Source organism: Papilio machaon, chromosome Z (genome assembly GCF_912999745.1).
Source record: "Papilio machaon chromosome Z, ilPapMach1.1, whole genome shotgun sequence".
NCBI lineage: Eukaryota > Metazoa > Arthropoda > Insecta > Lepidoptera > Papilionidae > Papilio > Papilio machaon.
Window position 1 is genome coordinate 10,931,802 of NC_060016.1, and position 19,996 is coordinate 10,951,797.

The 19,996-nt window shown below is 35.0% G+C and overlaps 3 protein-coding genes across 3 annotated transcripts; 2 read left to right on the forward strand and 1 right to left on the reverse strand.

The window, feature by feature from the left end:
• Positions 1 to 881: 881 nt before the first annotated feature.
• Positions 882 to 5,083, forward strand: LOC106717163 (guanine nucleotide-binding protein subunit beta-2). Its single transcript, XM_014510892.2, has 9 exons — positions 882 to 1,006; positions 1,259 to 1,404; positions 2,201 to 2,334; positions 2,589 to 2,754; positions 3,098 to 3,183; positions 3,254 to 3,369; positions 3,598 to 3,724; positions 4,471 to 4,557; positions 4,888 to 5,083. The coding sequence occupies exons 1-9, from the start codon at positions 938 to 940 to the stop codon at positions 4,992 to 4,994; spliced, it is 1,038 nt and encodes a 345-aa protein (XP_014366378.1). The 5' UTR covers positions 882 to 937; the 3' UTR covers positions 4,995 to 5,083.
• Positions 5,084 to 5,917: 834 nt separating this feature from the next.
• Positions 5,918 to 7,699, forward strand: LOC106717034 (alpha-(1,3)-fucosyltransferase C). Its single transcript, XM_045686218.1, has one exon. The coding sequence runs from the start codon at positions 6,224 to 6,226 to the stop codon at positions 7,184 to 7,186; it is 963 nt and encodes a 320-aa protein (XP_045542174.1). The 5' UTR covers positions 5,918 to 6,223; the 3' UTR covers positions 7,187 to 7,699.
• A 464-nt stretch (positions 7,700 to 8,163) lies between these two features.
• On the reverse strand, positions 8,164 to 18,563 carry LOC106717310 (juvenile hormone esterase). The gene is made up of 10 exons (XM_014511150.2): positions 18,321 to 18,563; positions 13,034 to 13,186; positions 12,146 to 12,290; positions 11,355 to 11,549; positions 10,621 to 10,817; positions 10,368 to 10,524; positions 9,904 to 10,076; positions 9,565 to 9,715; positions 8,916 to 9,042; positions 8,164 to 8,644 (listed from the first exon to the last, which is right to left on the reverse strand). Exons 1-10 carry the CDS (start codon positions 18,501 to 18,503, stop codon positions 8,458 to 8,460), a joined length of 1,668 nt encoding a protein of 555 aa, XP_014366636.2. The 5' UTR covers positions 18,504 to 18,563; the 3' UTR covers positions 8,164 to 8,457.
• Between the last annotated feature and the right edge of the window lie 1,433 nt (positions 18,564 to 19,996).

The following is a 19,996-nucleotide window of genomic DNA, read 5'->3' on the forward strand; positions in this document are numbered from 1 at the left end:
AAAATTAACTTCTAAAAGAAACTGATCAAAATAACCGCGGCGGTGACAAAAAGGTTCGGTGAAAGTATTGCTGAATGGTTACGCTTCACTGAATGATTATATACAATAATTGTATACCGATGCTGTCGACAAAGCGTTTTCCTAAGGTACGGTGTAGGAACTAAATTTGCTACCCAATTACAACACAAAGCCACAATGAGATCTATCATTTAGGAGGTAAGTTTGTCGTTTTGACAAGTTTTGAAGCTAAATCCATTGTGAGTCCTCTATTTCATCAAAATAGGTGTGAAAAAAACTTCCTCGACTATACGTAAAGTGATATCAGAAAGTTCTTAACTCTGTGATTTCAAAGAACAAAAGAGAATATTAATAATTGCGACATGCTTCAAATTATACTGACTACGTTTCTCTTGTTGTGTTTTGTTACAGATCTCCACTGCAGGGTACATCATACACATATTGGATTATCTCTTTTAATCTTTTTGCTCAAATTTTAGGGCACTGGAAGGTTATCTGTACTTCAGGGTAATACTAATAGCAGTTAAGTCTGGTCCAAAAGTTAGATTCATATGAATTTGAAAAAGAAAGTCTTGTTTAATTTGTGGCCAGTGTGTATCAGAAGGCGAGATGATTCTGTCGAGTTTGAATTATCTAAAGTTAATGTTGCTCTTTAAACTTCTTCTTTTTGTTAATGTTTATTCCGACCGTGGTTTTACATTTTATTTATAGCTAAAACTGTTTTCAATATTATACGAGTAATAATTGAAAAATTTAATCATTTATATATGTATGTCGTAACACGAGGCACATGTGAAGCTTCAGTAAATTAGAATCCAATTAGGGCAATGGGATTAGGGACATAAACGAACAATTCAACTGCGATGTTAGAAATATTCAGTCATCTAGTAACCACAGTCGACTACACATCAACAACAAAATGCCGAAAGACGACCCAGAGACCACAGCTCTGAAGAAGGAACTGACTGATTTGATAGCCAAAGTTAAGGTATGTCTAAATATTACATAGTTTTGAGCTAAGCGTATAACTTTTCTTTTGTTGTACTTTTCTTTGTAAAGTACACTCTTGGTCTCACATAATCTAAGCTGAGCATATTTATGTACGAATGTTTGTTTGAAAAATTCACCAGCTATGCCTGTTTCAAACAAAAACATTCGAAGATACAAAGTAGTTTTTCAGAACATCTGCTAGCTGCTAGTCTGCCCGTTCTGAAGATACATTGCTTTTATTCCATCGTAGGCAGCGCAAGAGAAGGTAGCAGATGCAAAACTCGCGGAGAAATGCGGTGACATGGGAGACGTGCCGAAGATACGATTCGTTACAAAGAAGACGCTTAAAGGCCACATCAACAAGGTGAACTCCGTACACTACAGCGGAGATTCGAGGTTAGTTATAAACTCACACTATTACCACTACACTAATATGAACAAATATAATACTCGCCGCCAGAGTAATTGCACGTTGGACAAAATATTACTCCTGTTCCCGAAGTGCCAAATCAAATTCCGAGGACTATATAATGTATATAACAATTTTTGCCGCGAATGACGTTAATCTTTTCTCAAAATTTTTGACACTATCAGGCAAATTACAGGACAATTAGTTGCAGACAAATCACTCAATGTTTTTCTCAATTACTTGTCATCTTCTAAAGAGCGATGCTTAAATTAGTAATAAATCTTTGTTTAAATATAGTAATGAATTGACAATGGACTATATTTAAAGTGTACAGTACCGTATCATTTGAGCAATGTTCATTCGTATTGATTTTAATTTTTAAGTATTTATATTTATGTCTAGCCGTCGTATCACTCATTTATTGGATGTAACATATATTTTCAATACATACTCGTAATGGATCAAAGCTACCTCTAAAAGGATTAGCGGAAGGTGATTAAGGTTTACATTCGTAATACAAGCTTATGATAACGCTTACTCTAAGTCTCCAATAATTTAATTTCAAGGGGTTATTTTAATAAGGTTATGATAATTCTTCTCCGTCTATTGAAGGTAGGCAACGCATTTGCAATTGCAGATGTTTATGAGCAACGGGTTCTTCGTTATTTTAGCAAGATCAGGTGGCCGGCTGCTCATTCGCCAACTACTACTATAAAAAATACAATACATTGGCTCTTGACGATTCCGTAATACCTGGTAGTGTGAGAGGATGTTTGTTTGTAGACACTGTGTTACCGGATCGCTGGACGGGAAACTGATCATCTGGGACACGTGGAGCGGCAACAAAGTGCAGGTCATACCTTTGCGCTCGGCCTGGGTCATGAGCGTCGCCTTCGCTCCTTCAGGCAATTTCGTCGGTAAGAGTTGCAGCTAAATAACACTCACCATATATTCAGGCAAACTTGCATTCTGCATTCTGGTATTCTACATTGGGATCAAAGACAGACAGAAGACAGATCATCGGCATTTTTTAAAATTGTCTATTTTATTATCGTCTTTCGTGACACTTGCCACTTTTGTTTTCTACTATAGCGGAATCCTTAGAGTACCTTAGAATAGCTTAAGGAATGAATGATATGTGTTTATTTGTGTATGTTGTACGTGTGAATAGCGTGCGGCGGTATGGACAACATGTGCACGGTGTATGACGTGAACAACCGTGACGCGACGGGCGCCGCCAAGATGGTGCGTGAGCTGGCCGGCTACGAGGGTTTCCTTAGCTCCTGCCGCTTCCTCGACGACACGCACATCCTCACCGGCTCCGGAGATATGAAGATGTTAGTCGGTTTACATATCGCTGTTTGAACTTTGTCATGTCATGTTTTATAAGATAAACGATGGATGAAAAGATTTTTTTTTATTAATTATAACTAAGTTTAATTCTAGGTAAGTAGGCGGTGAAAAACTATCGCATTATCCCAGGCCTTAAGTACTGTTTTCAAAGCGCAGGGGCAGTTTAGTCTGTCCCTGCTTCGCTGAGCTGGCTCCCTTTTGCCACACTTTGTGCCTTGTATGTGTTTGTTTTTCTTTTTTTGATTTTATATTTTTTTTGTGTGGCAATAAATGTTTTTTCTTTCTTTCTTTCTTTCAATAATGATTGATGACTGTATATGTCTTAAGATGCGTTTGGGACCTGGAAGCAGGCAAGAGGGAGATGGACTTCAATGCGCACGCCGGTGACGTCGTCAGTATCTCCTTAGGACCAGGTAAGAGGAATAGCTTTGTAATATAGTAAACGCAGTGACCCAATACTTTATGCTATTTTATGTTTGGTAGACATGAAGACATACGTCACGGGATCTGTGGACCGCACCTGCAAGCTGTGGGACGTCAGGGACGAAAAGGCGAAGCAAACTTTCTTCGGACACGATGCGGACGTCAACAGCGTTTGCGTGCGTATCATATTCAATACGTATTATATAAGTTAATTTCTTGTATTTTATTTATCCGCACATCCTTTTTAAGGCTACCTTTATATCTGTGACTTGCAATATATTGGTTCATAAATTAATCTGTACCTTACGAAGGAAATGTGAAGAGATCTTACTACTCTTTATGTTGAATCTACTGTTATTCTATGGCTATAAGGGAACTGATGATACATGTGTATACACCTCAAGTACCATCCGAGCGGGCAAGCGTTCGCGACCGCTTCTGAGGACAAGACAGCAAGACTATTTGACCTCCGCAGTGACCAGCAGTTGGGGCACTACACTCCGCCTGGGAACAGCGGTTTTACTAGCTGTGGTTAGTTACAATATTTATTAACATCGCTACATGTACAATATTATAATAATAATTTATTTATAATATTAGAAAACTAGAGTTTTGTAGGAATGCAGCAAAATTATGATTGTATTTTTAAAGAACATTCACTTCACTAAACATTTTGCATTTGTATTTTATAATTTAAATAAACAAAGCGTTGTTTAGTCTGGATCCATTTTCCATTATCTTGTTTTCACCACATTTGCGTCTAAATATATGCAATGTATATAATATACCTAGTACACACAATGAACATATTAATGTAAACATTAGTAGAGTAAATATTTTTTCATTTATTGTTTCTCTGCCCTCGTTAACTACAAAGTGACCTTTTCAAAGTTACGTAAAGGTACCTAGTTGTAGTTTTGACGCAAACCGATTGCAAACAGCGTCCCCGCTGAGTACACTCTGAGACAGCTGTCCTAAACAATTGGCTTGTTTTCTTCATTGCTAATGAAACGAAGAAAAATGTACAAAACATAACTATTACATTTTAATATGAATAACAAAGGTCTATATTAACTCTTTAATATATACCATATTTATGAGTTAAGAAAAGGCGATTATTTTGATGTTTACCAGTAAAAATAACTTCATTATACGCAGAAATCTAATGCCACTGAGATACTATACTATTACTTGATTCTTAGTTCGTTTATTTATTATGATTCAAAAACTAGCCTGTCAAGTGAATACGCTTATAAATGTATATATTTATTTCTTAGCACTGTCTCTGAGCGGGAGATATCTGTTGGCGGGTTCTGATGACAACGCTGTTCATTCATGGGATACGTTAAAAGTTGTTCACACAGGTATGTCATAGCCAAAATTACTAGAATATTGTATTCTAGAGTTCACCAGCAATAAAGATCTAGATACAAGGAAATAACAGCAAGGCGGTGCAGTAGGATAGTGCCGTACCACCATTGTTTGAACGCAAAATGTTGAGATAGTAGCAGTACTGCTTCACTGTTTTGCCCGCGTGTAAAACTTGCGTAAATCAAAGATAAAGTTAACCTTAACTATGGGTTTTTATTGTCAAAAAACTTGTATGAAAACATACTTTGAGTGGGATAAGAAATTGGCGATTAGTTTTAAAACAAGTATCACTGCTCTGAATTCACAGTTAGTCATACTTTCAGGTACACTCAACGCACATGAGAACCGAGTGACATCTATCTCGGTGGCCCCCAACGGGATAGCCATGGCGAGCTGCTCGTGGGACCAGAGCGTACGGGTTTGGGGCTAGACAGCTCAGCAGTCACTTTTTAACAGTTGATAACCAATGTTTACAATAATAACACAAGAATTAAGTTATATTTAACTTAATTTCTGCTTATTTCTCTAATTTATGGATAAATGATTATTGGTGTTACAATAAACAATAAATATAACAAATTAGACCCTAATGTTCGGAGTTGTACGGGTCTCTGTAGTAATGAAAAATACGAGCCATGTTTCTTCTGAATAATATTTGTAGTTATTTAGTAATTTTATAGTTTAAAAACTATTTATTTAAGTGTGTTTCGTAGTTTTCCATTAAAATATTAAGTGGAACAAGATAGTATATAATATATTGTATGTGTGCCTTTTGTTTTAATTTATTAAGCATTATACAGTTTTACGTCTTAAATTGAATTACATTATAATTATAGATATGTATTTATTTCTAGGTAACGTATACTAATTTAAATAATATTTAAAATATTTTTTAAATTGGCTTGATCTGTGTATTGTTTTTAAATTTGCATCAGTGTTTTATTGAATAAAAAATGTATTTAATTTTGTAATAAATAGTTTATACACGTACTAATGTTGTTTTTATAGCAGTCTTACTGCCACACTCAGAGTCGTTAAAAGAAGACCACTTAATGTATATTAAGTATATTAAATTTACACTAAGTTTCTTTCTTAGTGACCGAATAACGACTGGGCGTGTAGTTATTTGATGTCAAGTTAAATCTACTTTTACTCCCGAAGCGCCTGCGGGAAAAATAAAGCAAATATTTAATTTCATGATGCAAAATAAACAAAAAGAAACATTTTATCAAAGCAAATGAGTGTAACATGCGATGAAAAGATAAAAGATAAGATAAAAAAAAATCCTGGTGAAAAAAATAACCGATGTAAATAAATTCAATGCATTTGATACGATGAGTGAGGTACCGGGAACACAATCTTCTTTCACCTTACACCGATTTCTTTGCTCAAGCGTACAAGAGAAGACACTGCTCTCTTTCTACTCTCTTTGTCATAGTAAGATTTCAGAAAATATCCAAGGTATACATTAGAGTCGCTCAAAATGCTTGATGAGCGTTACCAAGAAGTACATCGGATGCGGCACTTGCTATCTCATAGCAGATACATTGTGTTGCAAAACAAGTGATTTTCCAAGCAACGGCATTTCATAAACACATCTCAGTCACATACGTCCTTTGTAACAACTCTTGTCATTACACGAAAAACTTTCGAACGAGAATGTTCTTTAAAAGATTTTTTGTACCAACGAAGCTAACAAAGTTATGTTACGCGCTCATTATCTCTGTGTTAATGCTTATGATACTTTGCCGTTTAAGTTTTAAACATGAAACGAAAAAATTGGACGTAAACAGTGAACTTTTTCAAGAAGATGAGAACCAACCGACTAATTTTATACCTTACGACGGTAATCTGAGATATATCGTCCGTTGGGTAAATCCTACGAACAAAATGGTGGAATACGTCGAAGGTTCTCGACTGTTCGTGATGAAGAGTTGCCACTGGACAAACTGCTACTTCACTGATAACAGCAACATCCTGAACTCATTTTCAGGATTCAGTGTCGTCCTTTTCGACGGACCGGACATGAAATATTTTGAGACTTCGAAGCACTTGCCGAAAGTGCGTAGCCAGCACCAAAAGTTCGTATTCGTGAGCGGCGACGCGGCGGCCAGTCTACCGATCTGCAGCGACATGTGGAATGACTACTTCAACTGGACGTGGACCTACAAACTGGACTCGGATATGGTCTGGAAATATATAGTCATAAGAGATGTACACGGCAAAATTGTTGGACCGAAAAAAGATATGAATTGGATAAAACCTGAAAATATGCTGCCCGTAGATAGTGCATTTATAATGAAGTTGAGATCTAAAACGAAAATCGCCGCTTGGTTTGCATCCAACTGCAAAACGGACAGTCAAAGGGAGAATTTCGTTAAGGAGTTAGAAGTATACTTGAGCGAATATAATTTGGAATTGGATATTTATGGAGGTTGTGGGAAATTAAATTGTCCGAGAATTATAATGGGGAGGTGTCTTGAGATGTTGGAGAAGGACTATTTCTTCTACTTAGCATTTGAAAACTCTCTGAGCGAAGACTATGTGACGGATATATTACTGCACGCGCTCAAGCACGACACAGTGCCTGTCGTCTTCGGTGGGGCCAATTACACGAGGTAACATCTTACAAAATACTAAACTAACTATACTCTACACTCTTATACCGTGGATTACTGCTTAATAATACATCCATTCTTTCTTAAACAGTGAGATAATATTATGCGTTTGCATAGAAATAAAATACTTATGTTACAGTCGGTCTATATAATGTACACGTCATATTTCTACAGATTCTTACCAGACAACGCGTATTTGAACGCGCTGGAGTACGGGCCCGAGGGTCTGGCGCGTCGCATGTACGAGCTGATGCAGAGCCCCTCGAAATACCAGAAGTTCTTCAGGTGGAGGAATCACTACTCTTACCACGCTCACGACGAGGCCCCTGACTCCGACAACTTCTGCAACCTTTGCGCCGCCGCCAACAAATATCGCTTTGACAACGACATGCGTAAAACGAATTTCAAAAGTTGGTGGAACACGAAAGATAAATGTAAATGAGTTCTACTAATACTAGTGACAAGTTCACTAGTAAAAGTTATAGTATTAGTAAAGTAGAGAAGAACTAGTGTTATTGAATATGAATGAGAGAGAATAAGATTAAATGACTATTTTGTAAAGTTGCGAAGGTAAAGAATTGTATGTTATTATTAAATTAAAAAAGTCATCACATGTTTTCTATTTTATATATTGGAACATGATTAGTCTCATATACGTTAAAACTTTAGGATAAATGTTAAATTTTAAAACTTTTTAGGAGTACATAATGATGCAAAAAAATATATTCTTCAACACAAAATATTAATTTTAACACCTTACATATAATTAGTTTTAAATAGTCTAGATTTTAAATAAAATTTAATACAATTGTAACAAGATAATAATATTATCTTACTAATATTATAAATGCGAATGTTTGGATGGATGGAAGTTTGTTTGAAGGTATTTCCAAAACGGCTCTTGATGACATTTGGCACAGATGTAGAACACTCCGGAAGAACACATAGGCTACTTATTAAGTTGTTTTAATCGTGCGGACGGAGTAGCAGACGACAGCTAGTATATAATAGTTTTAATTAAAAAAAAAGTTCTATAAAAACATTTGTTCAAAGATTTGTTAGGAGTAACAATACTGAAATATCTTGAAACAATTTTTCGTATTCTGATAAGAATTTCAGGGAACACGTTTAACACACTGAGTTGAATTGTAAACGAACGACAGTTAAAATTTTACGGTAACATACAATTTCATAATAGAATTTTATGGCCCTGAAAAGTGTGCAATTGTCTTAAGAGATGTATAATCTCTGCATGTAACACTTATCCTAACCGGTCTAGAGTTCGTCGATGAATTTCCTCGTTCGCATGGTGTGCCAGAGTGGCAAAGAGCCCCAGATCCTGGAGCGGGAAGCCAGGTGATTCCTCATCTTTTGATCACTTCCTATCTCCAAGTATTCCATCCTTTTGCTGCTGCTTGCAGGTTCCCATTTAAATGGCAGCTTGTTCGGCTTGTTTGGATCACTGTAATGTTTAAAACACACAATTAATTCACAATTTTCCTTATAGAGTTTCTTAGAATAATGCATAAGGGGTTATTAACATGATAAATACAAGATAAATACAAATTATCCGGTAATCTAGATGTAGCTACCTATTGACATGTCGTGAAGTCTTATTTCAATACCCAAACAATAATATGTAAGTGTTTTTTAAAGCTCTTCATTTTACAACGAAAATGTCCTTTACTGTTATTGATTCAGATACTATTTAAAGAATGAAATATAAATCTTACCCAGTGGTAGCAAAGTTGGTCCACATAGTTATGATCAGTTCGCTTATTCTCCTATCCTCTTCGGAGAAGGGCTTCGAGAGGAAGTCAATAGGGAACAGATGCATCAGCTCATCGGCGTGACAAATACCTAAAGTTAATTTTAATGTTGTTTTAATTAACTCAACAAAGAATAAGTTAAATTATTAAATACATTATGTTAACCGTAATTCGGAAGTAGGTTATTCAATAAGATACATCACTAATTGTATGTAGTTAAGTATATTAGTATTATAAGAGCGTCTGTGGCTCAAGGGTTGTAATCTGCAGGTCATGGGTTCGAATCTCGTCATGTAAAAATATAAAAAAAAAGTCAGACGTTCTTAAGGTGAAGAAAAACACTAGTTACTGTGTACTTAGCTAAACACTACACATTTTTAGGTATCGCAATGACATAAAAGGATGCGGGGCCGGGGCACACCCCAGCGCTCACTTCTTTCTACTATTGTGGGCTCATATAGCATATAATTGCACGGACATGCTTGTACCTAACCACTAGCCATCATATAGTTTGAATTGCAATATAACAAAGGTAAAAAATGAAAAACTGATCATCAAAATAAATAATAAGAAGCTGACATAAGTGTTGGTAAATTATTTTTAATTAACTAACCATAATCGCCTTCCTCGTCGCCGAATATCTGCGAGAAACTGTTCGTCGCTCTGTACGTTAGTTCGTAGAGGAATACTGGATTTTTTGTGTAATTGAACGTCAACTCGATAGCTTCCAATGCTGGGTACGCGAAGTATGAATCCGTGTAGATCTGAAACATTTTTTTTAAAATTTCTGTACCATTAATTATAAATAGGATTGAACATTAATTGCTGTAAAAAAAATAATAGTAAATAAATTAAAATTATAATATGAAAACTAAATGATAAAGTTGTCGATAAAACAAAGTACTAATTTCAATGACGTAGAGAAATGAAGAGAGAATCGGCATGTCCTCACTTCAAGTATCCCGGCTTTGATCGCCTCCTGTCCGCCGCCGTTGAAGTAAACGTCTTTGATGCGGTCGGTGATGACGTCAGCGTACGGAGAGTTATCGTAATAAAACGTCACAGGAGCTATTGCCTCGAAGGCGGATATGAACTCCCGGTACCGGCTCGAGTTGGCCGTTATCCCTGAATGAAGATAATTAATGAAAGCATTAATTGCATGAACAGAACATTAAATATTTAGTTTCCGACTATCTAAATATAGAAATACTGTGTATAGAATTATTGACATTGTTTTAAAAAAAACTTCGTCGAATAACATCGTAGTTTTTAGCCGACTTCAAAAAGAAGGAGGTTATCTATTTAAAAATATCACTATTTTAATACAAAACCTAACATAATAAGGTCATCATCATGACCATAAAACACATTATGATGGTAAATTTTATCTAATGCTGTTTTGGAATAACAACTCACAAACAGACTTCAAACATCCTTCGTCTTTGGTGAGACCAGTCATCCAAGGGACGGCGGCAATTGACGGTGTCTTTCGTGGGCTAGCTGTCAGGAAGGCGCCAGGCAAGTCGGGCTCCGCTACTGCCTTGAATGGCGTCATAGGTTCGTAGTCCCATTCCTGTACATATTAAGTCAACAAGTTTGGTCTTTGATTTTTTTCACTTTTAAAACGCAAACTGCTGGTTTCTTAAACAAATGTCAAAGTACTACTTACGTAGAATTTAAACTCTGTATTGATAATGTCGTGGCTATCTCTGGTGCGGAGGCAGTCGAGCATGACTTCAGAGGGCGCTTGTGGACAATCAAGGAATTTGGCGAGTCGGAAAGCATTACGTAAAGCCTCTCCGGGGGGTGCCTCTGCCCAAGGCACCAGGGCAGTTCCCGACTCTGAGATGCCTTTGTGAAATAGACCTGAGGGAAGCCGTGGAATTAGTAATATAAAATCTTAAAACAGTGTAATTGTTGGACTAAACACGACAGATAAATACTTTGCCTAGGCATCGAAGTCAGATGTCATGATTGTAATCGTCCAACTTGAATTTAATTAATTAAACAATTATACTGTCATAATAAAATGCGACATTGTGATTTCTTTGTGTATGTAAATCAATTTTACGCTAAGCAATTTGTTAGTTTTCGCGCTAATTTATTCATTTAGACCTAGAATATAATCTAAACGATTAGAAAATTATTTTAATGTAATTTTAATTTCCAATCTCATATTAATTAATACGTCACTCTACAGATATTTTTCTAACTATAATCCGTAATTATTTGTCACGGGATTAGAAAGCCAATTAATCAATTAAGACATGTAAAGAAGAAATGAATATAGTTGTAATAATTTTGTACCTAAAATAACACGTCGAAATTTATTATTCCTGAAGTCAAGACAGGCCTAGGACGATGTGTTTGGTGCGTCAGTATCAATTACTGTGGTGAACTCACCTACGCTCGTCTTTGACAGCATGTGATAATGGACACTAGCGCCGCCCGCGCTCTCTCCGAAGATTGTCACCGAATCCTTGTCACCGCCAAAGCTGTGGATTGTCTTCTGTATGAACCGCAGCGCTTCTTGTTGGTCCTTGAGGCCGTTGTTACCGGGACAGTGCTCGTCTTGTGTTGATAGGAAACCAAGCGGACCTACGAAAGTCGTTATTATTGTTTCCTCATATACTTGTGAAAGATTACAGATGTAGAACATAGTCTGGAAGAACATATAGGCTACTAATAAAGCATTTTAAATTCCGCGCGGACGGAGTTGTTAGTAGCTTCTAGTAGCTATATATGTACATTTCAAAAATATTAAAATGTATCATAAAAATTAAATTGTTCCTATGTAATTAACCATACTTGTCCATAAAGAAGTAAAAAATAAAACCAAAAAACTTACACATCAGATTTAACCAGTTTTATAATTAAAATTTTAATATGTTTTATTTTAATGATAAAGAAACGCCTAATAGACTATTGGCGTTTCTCCACCTCAATCATACACATTTATTCCAACAGTACTACTATTTTCCCTTACAATTAGCATACTGTATTGAGTTTAATTATTCAATTAAGCTGTCAGTATATTTAATATGAACGTGCTATAACCAACAAAAATGTTCCTAACTATATAAAACAACTGATTTAATGAAAATAAATAGAGTATTTTTCAAACTTTTTATTTAATTTAACATGGCATTGTAAGGCATGTCAAAGCATCATCTAGTTAAATAATATGGTCTCACCGAGTCTATAATTCATGGCTACCAGGATAACATCTCTGTCGAGGAGGTACTGAGGGCCGTACATCTGTGTGGTAGCGTCGCCGCACATCCAGCCGCCGCCGTGGATGAACACCATCACAGGAAGGAGACGATCACCATTTATTTCCTGCGAGACATTATCATGCAAACAATAGAAAATAATTTATGAGCTCTACGACCGCTAAAAAGAAGCCTAAAAAGAAACGTCACACAGTTATCCTACAGGGACACGGGAACGAAACGAAGTGTTCGTTTCATTTGAAATTCGATTTCCCATCATAGCGAGCCTATCCTACAGTACTGTTCATAGGAAAGAAACAAATTCTTCTCGATGGTGTGTTACAAGCGTAATCATTTCATACATCAGATTAAGCTCTCGATTAAAACAAATGAATAATTCACTTTATAATGATCTATGGCAATTGCAAATCTTATAATCCATCTATTGAGGTCAGTTTAAGTGGATGATAAGTAAATTAGGCTTTCAGGTTATCACATATAATGACATATGACAGCTGTCGAGTTTACCCTGTGACATTACATTAATATTTAATTGATTCAAATGCTCGACAACTTGCATTTATTTCAAAGTTGCAGTTTACATTTTATCCAAAGATTATCACATAATACTTATTTTCAAATTAAATATCAATATTTTGGTACATGGTAACCATATTTTCAAGGCTTTTTGTCTTCCGTTAATATAAAAAAATACCTAACAAAATTAATTTAGTTTCTAGCCTTTTAGTTGCGAAATTCAAACGTGAAACTTTAGTTCCTCGTCAATTACTCGTAGAGATAATACGTTAAGTAGTTTACACAAGATTAACACGAAAAAGTATCTATCTATATGTTACTCTATTGACTTACGTTTCCCGTAAGCGGTGTGTAAATGTTAAGGTACAAGCAGTCTTCCTGCCCCACCACCTCCTTCTGCCGGGTGTACGGGTTACGTTGGACGCAGACGGGACTCGTCCGCGTCGCATCCAAGGTACCTTCCCATGCCTCCACCGGTTGCGGAGCCTATACACAAAGAAATGAAAACTATAGAAACTAAAGTGTTAGAGCTTGAGTTAGCAGATTGGACAGAAGAATATTTATTTCTGATTTGCGAAAATAAATGCTGTGGTCCTAGCACGAAATTTGTGCAGCAATTCTGTCGGACGTTAAGTATACTAGAAATATCATACTAATGTTGGTATAGTTAACACTTGACACAAACACCAGTGCTAGGCTGACTGTGTGTTGAATAGTGCCGTCTTTTAAAATGCTTTTATGAATTCAATGTTTGTTTTAGAATCATAAAAAACCAATATTCTAATATATCTTTTAATTACTAAGTAACAATGTAAAATGTTATCTTTGTTCAGAATGGACAAGGAAAAAGATGACTTATTATTTTTTATATCATAGTACAAAATCAAATGTGCTCACTTTTTTACTAGCCATCAGAAGTCGGTACATATGAATATAGCATTTAATTGAGTTAATACTAAGTAAGCGGTAGATAACTAGATTTAACGTGGATAAGGAAAACTTAGTGTTTTTTAACATCGTAGAAATGCGAGGGTTCTCATTGGCTACGAGTAGTTTATACTTAGAAACATTACAACAGAACTAATTATTTTCTCGTCACTTGATGACATTTACACTGGCTATCTATTACTGTTATGAACAGGCAAGATTTGTAAATTGGTAACTCTTGTTACTCTATGCGGAAGGTAACGTTACTCTATTGCTAACGTGGGAACATGGGACATCTATAATACCAGAGGAACCGCACATGAGTTCCCGCCTTTGAGATGGTGATATGCTCGCTGTTTGAAGGACCTTAAATCAATGCAATGCCTCTTCGTACAAGTCTTTAACAGTCAAAAATCGCGGTAGCCTTTGTTTTTGGAAAACTTATTTTCCTCATAACTTAATAACAAACCTTTTGCCTCATTAATTATTCATGTTTGAGCAAGAACAACAAAGTAAGGAAGATAATCGTAATCTGATGTAATCTACATGAATGTGTCATAATATGTTATAATGTACGTTTTACGAATCCAAAAACGTTTAATATAAAACAATGACTACGCAATAGTTCCAAAAACGTAAACCAGAAGACCTTATAAATAATTTCCAAAGTTCAAGGTATGATTTCTAACTAGATGAAAACACGATTCATCATTTATTTAAAAAAAAAAAATTTTCGGCTCTTGAGAACTCGCCAAACCTGTTTTAATTATACACGCGTAATAACGTTACCTAATTGATTCACAAATAAGTTACTGCGATTAGTACTGTCATATAAAAATATTAATATTTAACACAATATCTCGTCTCATCATTCAATAACAATATTAATAATAATTATTCGATCAATAAACAATAAAGAGATTGAAACATTATAAAATGACGAATTACACAACCAAACGGTGACATATTTAAAGTGAAGCACTTAATGCATGTCACGAAATTGAGATGCGATCACATAAATTTGTCTCTGGCTTCTTGCTTTGTCAAAACAACCTATGATGTTTGTTGCTCGGACTTTCGTTACCTGTTTGTTACCTGTTTGTTACCACTGCTGATGTATTCGTACAAAGTATATTTATCACATCTATCATTCGTCTTGAAAAATGAGATAACAATATGTTATTTAAAATAAATCGAGTGTTTTCACTGTCGTACAGTTCAAAAACCAAGCCACGATGTCACAACGCGTTCGCAACCTAACGCATAGCTTCTTTAAAATAATAAGTTTTTTTTGTTTACAAAGGATTCTCGCGGAAGCCGTTTTTAGAAATTTTAGAGTGCAAATTTAAAAAAAAATACTTAGTATAACAAGATATAACAGAAAATAAAACAGGGTAGAGCAGCAATCTAAAGTGGACCCTTCTCTCTAAGACCTCAGGGCCTTATCCTCGAAGTATCGGAATCTACCACATTTATCCAGCGATAGCAAAGGACCAATTCCAACTGAACGTAGCCAACTCCGCAGTGATATGATATCAAGACTTTGATTTTAAGTCATTTAAAATTTGGAAAATGATTTTGCTTTTTCGGCACTTAAGTTAATCTTCCTAATATCACGCATAATACGCTCCAGTCGTTGAGTTGCTGCGACTAGCACAGACAGCCTCTACAACTACTACTCTTACTAATGTTATAATTGTAAAAGTTTGCTTTAAATCTTTAACTACCTCCAATACGGCTAAAAGTATGTAAACGAAGTTAATTTATTAATTTAAATGAAGTTTGGAACGGAAATAGATTAAAGTTTAGAACAGCGCATAATGATATTCAGTCTATTTTTTGCCAACTTTAAAAAGAACGAGGTTATCAAATCGCCTGTTTTTTTTTAATTCAACACGGTAAAAGTCGTGGGCGACAGCTATTTGTCACATCGATAAAAAGCAAAAAAACAAATTGCGCCACAGATTACAAAAGCGAATTACAAACGATGTTTATATGCAGCTGACACAGTACAGTCTATGTTAGTAAACAAGTGGATTTAAAAAAACATCAGATAAATATCGAAAACGATTTTGTTGTCACTAATTTGTAATGGTCAAGTTAAAGTCTATCCATCTCGTTATTTCTCTTTGATGAAATAGAGATAACAATAATGTTTGAATACAGGTATTTCAGCAGTGGAAACTTACAACATATAACATTGTAGTGTTACTAGATCAAAAAAATAAAGATCTAATAAACATTTATCTCAATAATTAGTACGTGAATGGAAAATCTATGCCTTTTTAAGGAAATTAAGTGAACGAATGAAAGTGACATGTGTCACTATTAATGTGAGAAAGTGTATGGAATTATTATTATTTCTTATTTTTTACGTTTCATATGAAAATGCAGTCATTCAGAATTAAAAAATCATTTAAAAAATTCATAACACCATCAACAACTCATGTGTTCAATTGTTTTACAGCAACGTCAACATGAAATACTTGAATTCATTTGAGTAATCTAATCTACAGAACAATATTCCCGTTAGTGTTTAACTTGTACCAAATAAATTATCCTTGTATCAACACGAAATATATCAAGTAAACACAAGATTAAGATAATTCCAGAAAGAACAAACAATGGGTTTTTCAAATGTAAAACACGATGAAGTTTCAGTTCAGTGAGCTTAGCACGAATATTTATATAATACTAGCTTTTACCCGCGACTCCGTCCGCGCGGAATAAAAAAAATGCACATAAGATAAAATAGTTCTAAGCTACCTCCACCAATTTTCAGCTAAATCAGTTCGACCGATCTTGACTTATAAATAGTGTAACTAACACGACTTTCTTTTATATATATATATATATATATATATATATATATTATTACATACATATTTTCGTATCGCCATCAACTATGTCAAAATTAGTATGAGATTTCTAGTGTACTTTACGCCCGATAGGGGGCGATATACAGAGTTTAATACAAATATTCGTGCTAGGCCCACCGTTGTTTTCCACTGTCGTAATACAATTACAGGTTTACAGTACATTTCCATTGCTGTGATATTTGTATTTACATATACTGTTGACTCTGTTCTGTTATAAAGAATTTGTGCGATGATAATAGTTACTTGTCAATATATTATGTGACAATTAACATTTAATTTCATCTTTATTTATTCTCGCATTTGATATCAATATTAAAAAATCTTTACATATTAATGAAATTGGTGTGTCTGTATGTAATATCAAGAAAAAAAATTACATTTCGTATATTTGCTGACAATTAACCAATTTAAAAAAAAAATATCTGTCTGCATGTCTGTCCGGAAGGCCGCGTTTGTTCTAGAACGGCTGACCTGAATTTAACGGGATTTTGACGAGAAGGTAGGTGATGGACGCGGGAATATTATAAGCTAAATTCCGCGCTGACGAAGTTGCGGGAGAACGCTAGTCTTTATTATTATTGCGTAGTAATGGAGGTGCCACGGTGTCACCTATTACACAAAGCCGGTGAACATAATTATATTGTTAGTTAATTTGTAAGTGTTTACTTTATCTGACGTTATTATGGCCTAGAAAAACGTCGCAATGCAACCAGCATATAAAGCTCAAAGTAGCATGTTAAATGAAGACCACCAACATTAGGCCAGCGTTGTTGATCTAGTCACCCCTAACTAAGAGTAGACACGAGATCTATTAGGTATTGACTATACGCATAAGAATGTTATGGTCGCTCCAGACGCTTGGTGTTTGTGACAAACAGTCACAATCTTTAAACATGTGCCAAACACCCAACACAAACAAGCATCGCGATGCTTGTCGAACATCCTTTGTTTGTGTAGAAAAACCGCAGATATATCACTGGTAATAAGAGTGATACAAAACAAAATAGGCAAATGTTCACACGTTTATGTTTGTTGTTTGGCGTTTGCTGTTCGTTGTTGTTTGACAGGTGTGCGTAGCGGGCTTTATATAACATCATGTAAACACTCGATGTTTTAAAATGTATTGTATGTGTTGTTTTCATTACTCATATCCATTGTTTGTCCTTTCGATGATATTATAGACTAGCTATAGCCCGCGACTTCGTCAGCGCAGAATTTAAAAATAGGTTGCCTACAATATGCCCGCGTGAATCAGCTACCTTCTCGTCAAAGTGCCGTCAAAATCGGTCCACCCGTTCGGAACAAACACGGCCTTGCGGACAGACAGATAAAAATTTAAAAAATTGGTTTTTCGTCATAAGCTACGCAAATACATCACGTGTACGGAATATGATTTTTTTGCGATATTACATACAGACAGTCCAATTTTTAACATGCATTTGATAAAAAATTATTAATTAAACATGTTTAAAATTCACACAAATATTAAAAAATCTTACAATAATAACAAAATATTTGTAACAGGTAATATCTGTAAAAAGTATGAAATTACATATATAAAATAGATCAAAATAAACATTAAAAGAAAAATTGTAAAATAGAAAATATAGAACTTAAAGTAAGAAAAATAAATAATTTGTTACCAACCGAAATAAACATACAAAACAAAATTTTTTTAATTTTTTAAACTCTACAGAATACAAAAAACAATTCGCGCGAGAAATAAGACAATTCTAACTTAAAAAAATCTTTTAGAAAAAATACTATACGTTTTTTTTTTATAAAATCGATAAACTGTTCGCTGGCTTGTTTACCTTGAATCTCAAATCATTGACTGGGGGTTTTGCGTACGGTATACTAGTGAATGCAGCTATCTGTTTGCCTCCCCTGGTCTCCAGAAAGTAACCTTTTAGGTCTCCTAAGGGCGTTCTCGCTATAGGTTGGTCTTCAGCCCATACAACAGCACACAGCATTAGCACACACGTAGTGAGAAACATGTTTCAACGCCGTCCGTAACTAACGGAAGCGTAATACTGAATGAAATCTTTGGTAACACGTTGTTGTCTTTAAATACTTTAGAGTTTAATAGATATTTGTCACCGTCAGAATATTAACTCCGTCTCATCATAATCGTACTAACCTTGAATACTTACATCAAAACGTATCATTGACAATTCAACGTATCGATGCATTGGCAATAAGACCAATGGGATCAAATTGTCAATTCTAAACTGATTTTCTTTGCGTTGTTATTCATAGAGGAGGTTTCCGAAGTCGGACATAATAAAATACATAACAAAGAATAATTACACGTTTGGAATAATATTACAAAATTTAATTCTTCTTAGTAAGATTATAAAGTAACGAAGTTTACAAACGTTCGGAGACATATGTATAGCTGCGGTGTATTTCCCGTCATTTGACGTAAAGATGGTTACTGTACTTTCGCTATTGAGTTACGATGTGAGTAAACAACTTAACAAGTGTCGTCACCGCCCGGCTTACAGGAGGGGAGGTGAATTGTGAATTGCGAACCAATATTACATTAACCGCCGTTCTCGGCAGTGTCTCGGTACACTGAGAAATGTGTCTCATAGTCAATCTGCACTTAGCGTTACGTTCAAATTATAATGAGTATTTCTTGCCATTACCAGAACACCATCAAAAAATGTAACTATCAGATCGACCACTTGGTGCAATCCGTGTATAGCGATTCTCACGACCATCTTATATTCATTTTTGTAAATGGTTTTGTATGACGAATGCTAAGAAAATGATTACATATTATACAAAACCACTGGTAGACAAAAAACAATGACGTAACGTGTACACATTGACTGGTTAAAACCCCAACGTGGTAATTCTCATGCTCAAAAGATATTTTCCTATCGTAGGTCACACATTTAGTAACAATAGTATTGTATTATGTTGTGTAGTCCTTCATATTGCTAATGATAAAAAAACCCTTCGTTTTTGGAACGAAGTTCCTTATCGCGCGTTGTGAAAGGGGGCTAGACGGAAAAAATTCTTACGAAAAGTTGTCACGACACTTTTTGCTATAGTAAGTATGTTAACGACGAATGAGCGCTACTTCACCATGGCAACGACGTGACAATATATAACGAAAATTCATAGAAATAAAATGTACTTCTTGTGAAGACTTAAGTTTTTTATTCATAGAATAAATATTGGTTCCTTCACTAATTAATCGAAAGGAACTTCGTTCCATCCGGGTGTCCCTTGACACCTCTCAAGTTTTTTAAATAAAAATGTAACTAACAGAAAACTGTATATCTTGTGATATTTTTTTCCTGTAATTACTGTAAACTATGTTAATTGTATCTAATTATGAGATATTTTTTAATTATTCGAAAATAGTTTTGCAGCGAAACATAAATCGGCAGCTTTTGAGTCCTAAACTAGAAAAAAGCGGAAATTTACTAATAAAAAAAAACTCGCGACATTTAACATCTGTTAGAAAAGCATTAGG

What these genes read in the sequence shown, in the direction of transcription:
- LOC106717163 (XM_014510892.2), top strand. Translation starts at nt 938, where the DNA reads ATGCCGAAAGACGACCCAGAGACCACAGCTCTGAAGAAGGAACTGACT. An exon ending in CAGTATCTCCTTAGGACCAG is followed by an intron (nt 3,184 to 3,253) that starts GTAAGAGGAATA and finishes TATGTTTGGTAG; the next exon opens with ACATGAAGACATACGTCACG. An exon ending in CAGCGGTTTTACTAGCTGTG is followed by an intron (nt 3,725 to 4,470) that starts GTTAGTTACAAT and finishes TTTATTTCTTAG; the next exon opens with CACTGTCTCTGAGCGGGAGA.
- LOC106717034 (XM_045686218.1), top strand. Translation starts at nt 6,224, where the DNA reads ATGTTCTTTAAAAGATTTTTTGTACCAACGAAGCTAACAAAGTTATGT.
- LOC106717310 (XM_014511150.2), bottom strand. Translation starts at nt 18,503, where the DNA reads ATGTTTCTCACTACGTGTGTGCTAATGCTGTGTGCTGTTGTATGGGCT. An exon ending in ACACACCGCTTACGGGAAAC is followed by an intron (nt 12,291 to 13,033) that starts GTAAGTCAATAG and finishes AATGTCTCGCAG; the next exon opens with GAAATAAATGGTGATCGTCT. An exon ending in AGCCATGAATTATAGACTCG is followed by an intron (nt 11,550 to 12,145) that starts GTGAGACCATAT and finishes CGACTTTCGTAG; the next exon opens with GTCCGCTTGGTTTCCTATCA.